Source organism: Pezoporus flaviventris, unplaced genomic scaffold, assembly GCF_033815535.1.
Source record: "Pezoporus flaviventris isolate CSIRO_AGI_PZ_B2104156 unplaced genomic scaffold, CSIRO_AGI_Pfla_v1 ptg000179l, whole genome shotgun sequence".
Classification (NCBI taxonomy): Eukaryota; Metazoa; Chordata; class Aves; order Psittaciformes; family Psittacidae; genus Pezoporus; species Pezoporus flaviventris.
In genome coordinates, this window is record NW_026892727.1 from 502,730 (window position 1) to 515,127 (window position 12,398).

Below are 12,398 nucleotides of genomic sequence, written 5' to 3' on the forward strand. Positions count from 1 at the left end.
GAAGTGTTTGTCACAGTTTTGGTGACAGTTCAGGGCTCTAAGACACGTGAACCTTGGTTGTATATTGCTGGCCCCTGAATGAGAACCCATGAGTCACAACGGCCTAAACTGCTAATAAAGGCTTAGCTTTAGATTGGATCTAAGGAGGAAATTCTTTCCTGTTAGTGTGGTGAGGCACTGGAATAGAGTGCCCAAGGAGGTTGTGATTCCTCCATCCCTGGCAGTGTTCAAGACCAGGTTGGATGAGGCCTTGGGTGCCATGGTTTAGTGTGAGGTGTCCCTGTCCTTGGCAGGGGGGTTGGAACTTGATGATCTTAAGGTTCTTTCCAACCCTAACTGTTCTATGATTCTATGCACACAGGCTGATGGAATATATCTTCTAATTATTGTCACAAAGATGTCTAACCTGTTACAACATTCAGCATAAGAACAGTGACCTCCTAGATGTCCTTTCTGAAAAATAACTATGTCCTGCGGTCTTCATGGTAACATCAGGTTGCTCCTGGCCTCATTCACCTTTGAATATCAAGGGGAATCCCTCTCCAGGCTGCAGCTTCACAAGAGATTTCACTTCAAAGAAGGGAATTGTAAGCAATGAATTCATAACTGAGAACGATGAACTGTGCTGAGACCACCCAGTGGTAAGGAGAATTTGGACACATCAAGGGCTCATCCCATTCATATTAAGGGGTGTTGTACATTCATCTTAAATCCTATTTACTTAAATGGTGAGGTAAATGGAAATAAGCTGGAAATAAGCACCCACATGCCATGTCCATGACCAGCTCATGCTAAAGCACACAAGGGAAAACCAGATTGTCTATGTCACTTACAAATTAAGCCTGTTGATGGTGACTTAGGTCGGGGGAAAAGTGTCTTCTACTTGTGGTCAACAAAGGAGCCACAATCAATGCAATTAAATGCTGAAAAGTTAGGAAGGACAGAGGCCTTTGAAATCGGACCAGAAAATAACACTTGAATGTAATGTTTGATTTCTCACTCGAATTTCCCACACTGAATAGACTATCTCCTATGTTCCCCATGTAGGGATAGGATCTGGGCAGAGAGGGACTGGCAGAACAGTGAGCACTGGCTGGGCTGTTGGGTGCAGAGGGTGACAGATTCTAGTCTGCAGGAGCCTGGAGACTGCCACAGGGGTTTGTCTCCTAAATCTGTCTAAACAGAACCAAAAGAGAACACCATGGGGTGCAGAACCCATCCCACAGTACCTGAGCAAGGCAGGAACAGAGACCTGGGCCAAGGTCAGCCAAGATTCCAGGATGTCAAGCAAGTAAGGGATTATGAGGCAGGTCCAAGACCAAGCCAAACCAAGCCAACACAGGTCAAATCAATCCCCTGATCAGGGTCAGGTTTAGCAATTGCTAGGAAGATACATGAGCAAGCTTTGGTCACCATCAAAGGATCCCATAGATGTGCACAACTCCTGCTAAAATGAAAACAAAAACTCAAAAATAGCCCAACTTCCCTGGGCTGAGCTTAAATAGAGGTGGGGGGCAAATGGGTGGAGGGTGGAGATGAAGAGCCAGCTGAGGCTGCTCAGGGGGATAAAGGCCTATTAGTTCACCCTGGGACAATTCATCACTGCCTCAAATGCCCATTTCTCATCCTTCAATACAGTGGAAGCCCTAAGGCACAAGCTCAGGTGTTGGACATCCAGGCACTATATGTGGAAAATCCCACTGGGGCTGGAAAACTGGGCACTCAAGTGTTCACAGAGGGATATCAGCAGCTCCAGAGAAGGAGTCACTTGTGGTTCCTGTCGCATTTAGGGACCCTCTACAAGATCTGAAATGTCTCTAAAGCCATTCTTACTCTGTTGGCAACGAGAGACAGAATGCTTGGCATAATCCACAAGTATGTCAGAAGCATCCCAAGAGCTGCTCATCATTGGTGCTGCTGTGTAGCTGTGCTCAAAGACAGCTCATGACTCTCAGGTGCCCAAGCACCACAATGCCTTTCAGAGGTGATTTCACACCCTTTGCTTTTCCTTTTCTTTGTTTTCCTCTGCGAAAGCATGAGCAGCCCTGGAGGCTTCCTCCCAGCAGAGCACATGCAACTGTATTTACAGCCCCAGCACCACAAGCCTCTTGGAGTCTGGCAGGAGCTCCCCTATCTTCACATCAGGTGCTTAACAGAAGTGATGCCGGTACGTAGATGTTCTTTGCTGCATTGGGGATAAATCCTTGGCACCCATCACTCGGTGGCAGAGGGAAGGCACAGGAGGTAACACCAACACAAATCAGAGCCTCACCTGCAGTGAGGTAGTGGGTTTGATTCTTCATGTTCTCTCGTCCTCTTTGGTAAAGCTGTGTCAGAAAAGAGCCTTACCAATGTGAGTTTTCTTTATCAGAAGAGGGAGCAATGTCTGATGCATGTTGTGTTTCTTTTACATAGCGTCGTGGTTTAAACCCAGTCAGGTAACTTGTTCACTCACTCCCAGTGAGTGGTGCCGAGCTGACAACAATCGAGGTCCGTGTCCGTCTCCCCGGATGGAACGGGGAGGAGGATCGAGAGAGTGCAACTCCTACGGGTTGAGACAAGAACAGTCCAGCAACAAATCACCACCGCTACTATCAACTACAACAATGATAAGGGAAAATAACAAGGGAAGAGAATACGATACCACCGGCCAAGGAAGCGAGTTCCACCCGGAAGCCCCTGTCCTTCCGGGTAACTCCCAGTTACCCCCCACCCCGGGCATGACGTGCTGTGGTATGGAATACCTCCCCGGCTAGCCCGGGTCAGGCGCCCCGTCTCTGCTTCCTCACAGCTTCCCCTCCTCCCTGGCAGAGCATGAGCCTCACAGAGTCCTTGGTCAGGGTAAACATCACTTAGCAACAACCGAAAACATCGGCTTCACCAACACTGTTCTCAAGCTGGAAGTCAAAACACAGCACTGCACCAGTTAACACAAAGGAAAAACATGACTGCTACTGCTGAACCCAGGACACATAGGCAGCTAAAGCAAGATGAACTGATTTATTCAAGAGTTAAATGAGGATGAATCTTATTCTGTTATAAAGAAATGCAGCATTTCAGATTGTCAACAGAATATGGTCACTAACAAATCAGCCTTTGAATTCAGCCTCTTATAACATCAACTCCTTTTTAGGTCAAGCAACATAATGCCCATAGGTTGAGGGTGCTTCAGCATGCTGGAACTCAGAAAGGTAGAAATCATGACTTTAGCAATGTGAATTTTATCCTTTTTGAATTATGTATAACACTTTGATAAATGCAATTTTAAGACTGGCATTACAACTAAAAACCAACAGAAAATTCTGGAGGTCATTAATGCGTAAGCTATGATTTCAATGGGAATGTGACTTTCTCTTGCTCAAGGTTTATGTGTGCTCCTATGAGGTTCCTCTAAGCTGTCTTCTGACACAAACTGCCTCCAATCTGAAAGTGAGTAAAGATCTGATTCCTCACTCAAACCTGAAAAATCAGGTGCTTGAATAAATCCATAGTTTATGTTTCTCAGCATAGAAGAACAAAAATGGCATTTTTTGCTCCATCGCACTCTCTGTTCTTTTTCAAATACCTCAAATGAAGAACAAAATCATATAATTTTGGTTTAAAAAATACAATACAAAATATTAATTCCACCAAAACATGGCAGTTAAACTGGTGATCGATTGTAGTTAAATATGGTCCAAAAGTGAATTTCTGTTTGCAATGATTTTGATGTTTTTCCTTCCTTTTGCCTTGGTAGGTAACACCTGGTCATGAGAGGAAATCACACGCAGACTAAATTCATCCTGTTGGGAATTACAGACAGCCCATATGCGCAGACCCCTCTTTTTGTCTTGTTTCTATTGATTTACATTGTCACTTTGGTGGGGAACTTTGGCATTATCATCTTGGTTCAGGTGTCTCCCAGCCTCCATACCCCCATGTATTTCTTCCTCACCCATTTTGCCTTCACTGACATCTGCTATTCCACAGTCATCTCCCCCAGGATGCTGGCAGATCTGTTATCAGAGGACAAAACCATTTCTTTCACTGCCTGCATGATGCAGTTCCTCACCTTTGCTTTCTTTGTCACTATTGAGTGTCACCTCCTGGCCATGATGGCCTACGACCGGCACGTTGCTATCTGCCAGCCCCTGCTTTATGTGACCACCATCTCCAGTCATGTCTGCTGGCAGCTGGTAGCATCATCCTACCTATTCGCCTTCCTCAGTGCCATCGTCTACACATGGTGCGTGTTTGGAGGTTCCTTCTGTGGTCCCAACCGCATTGACCACTTCTTCTGCGACAAAGTTCCTGTAGTAAAGCTCGTGTGCTCCGACACCCACAGCAGCGAGATGCTCATCTTTGCCTTCGTCACCATCAACGTAGTGGGCACGAGCATGGTCATTTTACTCTCCTACATCTCTATCATCCGCACCGTGCTGAGGATGTGCTCAGCACAGAGCAGGGCCAGAGCCTTCCACACCTGTGCCTCCCATTTGATGGCTGTTTCTATACTCTTTGGGACAGGATTCTTCATGTACCTACAACCTTCTTCTAGCCATGGGAGCCTGGATAAGGTGGCCTCCGTCTTCTACACCGTGGTCACCCCAACGCTCAACCCCTTCATCTACACCCTGAGGAACAAGGAGGTGAACGGGGCTCTGCTGAAGTGCGGGAGGAAGTTGTTCAACCACTGGCAACATGCAAGACTTGTATCATGCAGGACATGAATACTCTACATCAAGTGAGAACGCCTAAACTAATGGGATTTTCCACTAATCCTCATGACTTTATGTAGGTTCTTTCACAGTTCCTGCACAATAGTCAGAGTATTTAATGAGAAATAGAAACCCCATCACATCTTCCTTGGAAGGAAACCAAGAGGAGCAGGAACCTCAAACTTCATTTCACTTCTCAGCCACCAGCGTGTAGGAAGAGATTACCTTGAATTATCCCAGGCTTCTTTTTCCTCACAGGAAACACCAATCAGCTTTATTCAATTCTCACTTTTGTCACTGATAAATATCCACTTTTCTTGCAAGATTCTTGACCTTGTCCCTCAGCTCCAATATGTGTAATATGTGTTTATGTGTGTAAATATATATATGTGTGACAGAGGAATACAAATAAAATGTATAAAACTGGTATTACAAATAAAGTGACACATATAGACTTAGAGAATCACAGAATTGTTCAGGTTGGAAAAGACCTTTAAGATCATCCAGTCCAACCATTCCCCAGCACTGCCAAGGCCACCACTGACCCATGGTACTAAGGTCCTTGTCTACATGGTTTAGGACTCTTGTAGGAATGGTGACCCCAGCTCTGCCCTGGGCAGCCTATTCCAATGCCTGAGCACCCTTTTAGATATTTCCTAAAGACAGCTGACTGGGAGGGTACTGTCCAAATGGAAGGTGGTAGCAGTGATCCTTCAGCAAGAGGGATTTATTCGAAGCCTGCTGCAGTGTTTGGCTATGGGGATATGCTGGCTTTTGATCAGCCCTGGGGAAAACATACCTGGCATCTACACTGGATATAACTGTATAGGGGTTTTTTCCCACTGATTTTCCCACTGGACTCCAGTATTTAAGGTCATTTTATAAATTCATACTGTTGCTGTTTCTATTTTTCCCCAAGAAAGTGATTTCTTACTTTCTAATCTTTTTACTGCTACCTCCGGTTTCCTTTGCACAAGCATATGGGCCCTTTGGGGAGGCAGCGAGATCAAAGGAAGCTGACAGAGCCAGTTGTATTTAGAATTCCCATGACATTTCCACTTGGACTCAATGTATGGATCTGCATGACTGCACTGCACAGAATCATCTCTATCTTGAGAAAAAAAAAATGATTTTCTCACCTCCTGGCTTGCTTTATAAATCAGAGCTTCAGAGAAGTAAATCCTCCAAGTCTCCTTTTTTTCTCTGTTCAGTTCTATAGGGTGTTGGGTGTCAATGTTTGGCTGCATCTACCAGACTCCTGTCTTTACCGGTTATTACTTTCTATCTTAGATGGTTGGGATACGATGCCAGCAGCCTCACTGGGCACATCACCTATGCCAATCTTGTTTCCTCTCCCCTTCAGCTTTAGCTGAAAAATTTCCTTAGTGATTTTGTAAGTTAAAAATCTGGAGCTGTTAATTCCTCAACCTTTGAGATGAGCTGTCTTCTGGGAGACAGAATAGAACAAGATCGGAAACTGTCCTGAAGTTACTGAGAAAGAGCATTTCTTAGAGATGGCACCTCAGCATCTTCAAAGCAAAGAAACATTGAAGCTGGAAAGATCAAAGAGTCTTTACTAAGACTTGAAACCCATTTCCACATAAAAGTGCTGCCTATCTACTAAAGACCATAATTCTAATATCATATTTTGAAGTGGAGGAGATACTAATGACCAGAGAATAACACTGAATAGAATGCTCAGTTGATTACTCTATTTTCCTCACTGAGAAGACTATCTCCTAATTTGCCCATGCAGGGACATGGTCTGAATGGAGAGCGTGTGCCAGAGCAGTGAGACCTGGCTGGGCTGTTGGATGCAGCCAGAGAAAGGTTCTAATTTCATAGAATCATAGAATAGTCAGGGTTGGAAAGGACCTTAAGATCATCCAGTTCCAACCCCCTTACCATGGGCACCTCACGCTAAACCATGCCACCCAAGGACGGTTTGCAGAAACCTGGCCAGTACCACAGGGGTTTCTGTCTTTAATCTCTTGAAACAGAGCCAAAGGGGAACACCATGGGGTGCAGGGACCACCCCACAGTACCTGAGCAAGTGAAGCAGGGCAGGAACAGAGACCTGGGCCAAGTTCAGCCAAGACTCCAAATCATCAGGCAAGTTGGTGATGACAAGATAGGTATGAGAGCAGGCCAAGTCAGGTCCAGCAATTGCTAGGAAAGCCTATGAGCAAACCTAGGTCTTCATCAAAGGATTCCACAGGTGTGCACACCTCCTGCCAAACTGGGAACCAGAACTCCTCTTATGAAGTTCAACCTCCCTGGGCTGAGATTAAATAGAGAAGGGGGACAAATGGGCAGAGGGTGGGGATGGAGCCCCAGCTGAGGCTGCTCAGGGGGATAAAGGCCTGTTACTTCACCCTGGGATAATTGATCATTGCCTCAAAATGCCCATTTCTCATCCTTGAATACAGTGGAAGCCCAGAGTCACCAGCTCAGCAGGTCTTAATCGAAGGATTCCACATAAAGGATGTGCTCAGCACAGAGCAGGGCCAGAGCCTTCCACACCTGCACCTCCCATTTGATGGTTGTTGACTTATTCTATGATACAACGTTTTTCATGTACCTACAACTGCTATCCAGCCACAGGAGACTGGATAAGGTGGCCTCCATCTTCTACACCATGATCACCTCCATGCTCAACCCATTCATCTGCAGCCTGAGGAACAAGGACGTGAAGACGGCTCTGGTCAAGTGCACAAGGAGGTTCTTCAACCACTGGCTACACAAAGGAGCTCTGTCATGCAGGACCTGAACAGTTCATCTTAACTGAGGAAGACTGTGATGCACTAAAACAATGAGATTTTCACTAATCCACATGACTTTATGTTCTTCCACAGATCCTGCACAGAAGTCAATGACAGTATGTAATGAGAGAGAGACCCAGCCATCACATGCTCCTTGGAAGGAAATCAAGAGGAGAAGGAACCTCAAACTTCAATTCAGTTTGTAGGCACCAGTCTGTAAGGAGAAATTACCCTCAATTATCCCAGGCTCCTTTTCCTCACAGGAAACACCAATCAGCTTTATGCATTTATAACTTTTGTCACTCATAATTATCTATTTTTCTTACAAGATTGTTGACCTTGTTCTCTGCTCCAGTAAAATTCCTCACTCTTACCTGTGAGCTCTTTATTAAAGCTGCTGGGGTGGGAGGGAAGAGGAAGTGTAGTTTTACATTTGCTTGCTGAAAAAGAGTCGGAGAAAAGTTTCCAAAAGATTCATAGCGTTTGTTTGTGCCTTTCAAAGAGAAGAAGTTGGTGGGAATCAAGCTCTCAAGTTGCACTTTTGACTATCAGGGCAAATCCCTCCCCAGGCTGCAGCTTTACAATAGATTATACATAAAGGAAAAAATTGTAGACAATATCATTCATAACACAGGATGATGAACTGTGCTGAGACCACCCAGTGTAAAGGAAAATTTGGGCACATCAGGTCTCCTCCCATTCATTTTAAGGGGTATTTTATACTCATTTGACATGACCTTTTACCTAAATGGTGAGAGAAATGGAATTCCAGCTCGAGATCAGCACCCACATCCCATGTCCATGCCCAGCTCATGCTCAAGCGCACTGGGAAACACCAAACAGTGGATTTCATATAAGAATTAAGCCTGTGGGAAGTTTCTGTTGATGAAAGACAATCCTGAACACAGAATCAATGTTAATTGAGAACTATCTGGGTCTCAAAGAAGCCAAAACACACTGATCGGGGAAAAATCCTTTAGCTGATGTGAGTAGGAATTAACTTCTATTTGGAAAGTATGTTTATAATGAACACACTGCTTATGTGCTCTGAAAAACAACAGTATTAAGAGAACACATTGTCTTACATGTGGGGGAACATGGCTCCTACTTGCAGTCAGTGAAGAAGCCAGAACTGATGTCATTAAATGCTTGATGTCATTAAGAACTTGGCAGGACAGAGACCTTTGATATCGGACAGTTTCCTTTAAAACCTTCACCACACCTTGTTTTCTACCATTTTGTTGGATATTTTGGCTTAGACTATACATATAGAATCATAGAGCCACAGAAAGCCCAGGCTGGACCTCAAAATATCATCTGATGCGAGCTTTGGTGGAAACAGGAGTCTAGATGAGCAGTGTCATGTGGAGGGCTCATCACTGTCTGATGAATTACCCCACTCTGGTGTCCTTATTTCCTCTTGGGTTTAAGAAAGTTTCCAAAGCAGAGACAACTGAAATGGTCAAAGGTTTACCCACACTTGGTGCTACCTTTCCAAGGGAAGTCTTGAATGCCATAGTCCTGTGTGTGGTGGATCCAACTCAGTGAACTGGCAATAGGAACCTCAGTCTAACGTGCAGGGGAGGCACAATTGTAAATTCCAGCAATATAAGAAACAGGCTTGAGGTTTTGGAAATACATTTTATACTGAGAGCTTCATTGCATGATTCTGCTTCAATCTTTGCAGAGAAGGGATCTACAAAAAGCAGAAAGCCCTGGCTGTAGACACAAACTTCTCACATCAAATACATGACAGAGGTCTTCTCATTAAGTGCTTCTGATACCTCAAAAAGAAAGCACCTTTTGGCAGGAAGAGCTGGACATGGGCCTCTTTACCCTGTTCTGCAGGTGCTGTTAGACCAGCCTGAATATTTTGGAGGAGAATATTGGATTCTTTGGAGATGATTCAAAACCTGGCCTACATTGAAATGAGCATTAAAGACGATATTATTCAACAGCCTTATCTACCTAACAATTAGTTAACAAATCTCATCTTTAGATACCATATCTAGCTTTATCCATAGATAATAGAGAAGATAGAGATCTCAGAGCAGTGCCTAATTAGGTGAGGTTAATGCCAGTTTTTCTCTTAAAAGTACTTCATTCATTATTTTGATTTCATTTCCTGCACTTGTACAGAAAAAAATCATTGCCCTTTAATGATAGGGGAGAAAGACCCTGAAAATGAGAAGAGGCAGGTTTTAAGCCATCAACTGGGAGATGCTGATGGCTGTGGAAGAGCATTTTCACAGGGCTATCAAGGAGCCCAGAACTAATGTTCAGTGCCCATCTCAGAAGACAAAAAAAGAGGGGGAAAAAAATAAAGGCAATAAAATAGAGCAGATAAATCAGATTGTGGTGTTGTGCACAAGCCAGTCATAGGAAGAAAGACAGACTTGGAAATGGCTCCAAACCAGATCTTTAAGGCGAAGGAATACGGTGGGGAAACAAAAGTCCTTGGTGTCAACTGAAGCTCTGGAGACCTTTGTCACAAAACCAGCAACTAAACATCGTGCCAAAGCTACTTCCACCTGACAAAGTCCCTCAGGGCGTTCTTCACCTCCCTGTTCCTGAGGCTGTAGATCAGGGGGTTCAGCATGGGCACCACCAGCGAGTAGAACACAGCAAAGACCTTATCCGTGCTCAGGCTGCTGCCAGACCCTAGTCCGAAGTTCAGGGCGAGGATGGACCCGTGGAAGATGGTGACTCCAGCCAGGTGAGAGGTGCACGTGGAGAAGGCTTTGTACCGGCCCCGAGCAGAGCTGATCCTTGAGACAGCAGCGAGGATGAAAGCGTAGGAGACCAGGATGGCCAAGATGGTCACCATCTCCACCAGCCCACCAAGGACAAGTATCAGACACCTATTGACATGTGTGTCAGAGCAGGAGAGGGCCAGAACAGGCGTGATTTCACAGTAGAAGTGGTTGACCTTGGCTGGCTGGCATAAAGGCAGGCTGAAGGTGAACTCTGTGTGCACCCAGGAGTGCAGCAGGCCAAGCACATAGGAACTGGCCACCAGCGGCATGCAGAACCGCTGGGACATGATGGACAAGTACAGCAAGGGCTTGCAGATGGCCATGTAGCGGTCGTACGCCATCGCAGCCAGGAGGAAGCACTCGGTGGTGCCAAAGGCTATGAAGAAGTAAAGCTGGGTTGCACAGCCGATGACAGAGATCGTTTGCTTCTCCATCAGAAAGTTCATTAACGTCCTCGGTGCCACCACTGATGAGTAGCAAGCATCGAGGAGAGATAAGTTGCTAAGGAAAAAGTACATGGGGGACTGCAGCTGAGCGCTGCTCCTGATGAGCACAACCATGCCCAGGTTCCCCACCAGCGTGATGAAGTAAATGAGGAGGAACAGGATGAACAAAGACGCTTGCAGTTGCGGGTTGTCCGTCAGTCCCACAAGAGTCAGCTCTGTCACTTGCTTGGTTTGGTTTTCCTCAGCCATCTTCTCCTAAAGCACTGTAAGTTGTATTCATAGAGCCATAATAAACAGTTAATGGAGACACTCAGCACCTAAAAAGCCCATCAATCCCCAGGGTTTGGATAGCAAACCCTCTCCTTATCAGAGATCTGCTCCATTTGCATCAACATTCATCAAAAAACAGTTTAGCAAAGCAATGCACATTTTATTCTGGTAGCAGTCACTCTGCCAAGTGTTCCCTATTCCATTCATTCTAATACACATCTCCCTGATGTATACTCATGGTATATATCACATTCCAGGGTAACCCTCCCAAGTTCTAACAAAGAAAGTGTAAAAGAAGGGGTTCAGCGCTTCCTGTAATGAATTAGTGACATCAATAATGAAAATCTCACACTAGACCATGTCTTTTTAGAGGTGACACGGTCTAGTGTGAGATGTCCCTGCCCAAGCCTGAGAGGTTGGAACTAGCTGAACTTCAGGTGCTTTCCAACCCAAACCAGTCTGTGATTCTGTAATTCTAGGACTTAGAATCATAGAATCAACTGGGTTGGAAAAAACCTTTCAGATCATCAGATCCAACCTTTGAAGTAGAATAGAACATTTGGCATCTCTTAGGAAGCCTTCCCCATAGAGGTTTTCCTTAAAGGTGATTTTGCTTGCACACTGCAGAGATAAAACAGGAAAACCCCATTTATTCTTCAGTAACTTTTCATCTGTTTTGCTATTTCAGGGTTATTCTTCTATTGGGTATATAGAAATGGTGAAGTGCCATCATGAGGGAGAAAAGAAACCATTAAAACCAAAAAATGGCACAACAAATCTTTTCCTTTTTATCAACTTTTCCTACACCTCCTCTTTCTAAAATCCATATTTAAGAGTTCTATGAAAATACACCATGGCATCCTGCCTTTTAATCACAGCATCAGGCAGGGATATGGAGCAGCCTCCACAGGGGTCCACAAGGAACCACTGTAATATAAACACTTGGAAGAAACCAAGAAAAGAGACAGGAAAACTGTTGGGAATAGCAGGTCAATATTAGCCTAAGATCATGAAAAGCACTGTGCTGCTCATCACACACAGTATCACACAGTATGCTAGAGATTGGAAGGGACCTCGAAAGATCATCTAGTCCAATCCCCCTGCCGGAGCAGGAACACCTAGATAAGGTTACACAGGAATGTGTCCAGGCGGGTTTTGAATGTCTCCAGGGAAGGAGACTCCACAACCTCCCTGGGCAGCCTGTTCCAGTGTTCCGTCACCCTCACTGAGAAGAAGTTTCTTCTCAAGTTTAAGTGGAACCTCTTGTGTTCCTGTTTGTACCCATTACCCCTTGTCCTGTCATTGTTTGCCACTGAGTAGAGCCTGGCTCCATCCTCGTGACACTCCCCCTTTATATATTTATATACACTAATAAGGTCACCCCTCAGTCTCCTCTTAACTATAGAGACCCACCTCCCTCAGCCTTTCCTCATAAGGGAGATGCTCCACTTCCTTAATCATCTTCTT

The 12,398-nt window shown here is 45.0% G+C and overlaps 2 protein-coding genes across 2 annotated transcripts; one reads left to right on the forward strand and one right to left on the reverse strand.

Annotated features, from left to right (window-relative positions):
- Window positions 1–3,749: 3,749 nt before the first annotated feature.
- LOC133262029 (olfactory receptor 8U3-like) lies at window positions 3,750–4,709 on the forward strand. The gene has a single exon (XM_061440900.1). It carries the CDS (start codon window positions 3,750–3,752, stop codon window positions 4,707–4,709), a length of 960 nt encoding a protein of 319 aa, XP_061296884.1.
- Window positions 4,710–9,980: 5,271 nt separating this feature from the next.
- On the reverse strand, window positions 9,981–10,910 carry LOC133262030 (olfactory receptor 5T17-like). The gene has a single exon (XM_061440901.1). It carries the CDS (start codon window positions 10,908–10,910, stop codon window positions 9,981–9,983), a length of 930 nt encoding a protein of 309 aa, XP_061296885.1.
- Between the last annotated feature and the right edge of the window lie 1,488 nt (window positions 10,911–12,398).

Excerpts from the sequence above, each read along its gene's own strand:
- LOC133262029 (XM_061440900.1), top strand. The coding sequence starts at position 3,750 with ATGAGAGGAAATCACACGCAGACTAAATTCATCCTGTTGGGAATTACA.
- LOC133262030 (XM_061440901.1), bottom strand. The coding sequence starts at position 10,910 with ATGGCTGAGGAAAACCAAACCAAGCAAGTGACAGAGCTGACTCTTGTG.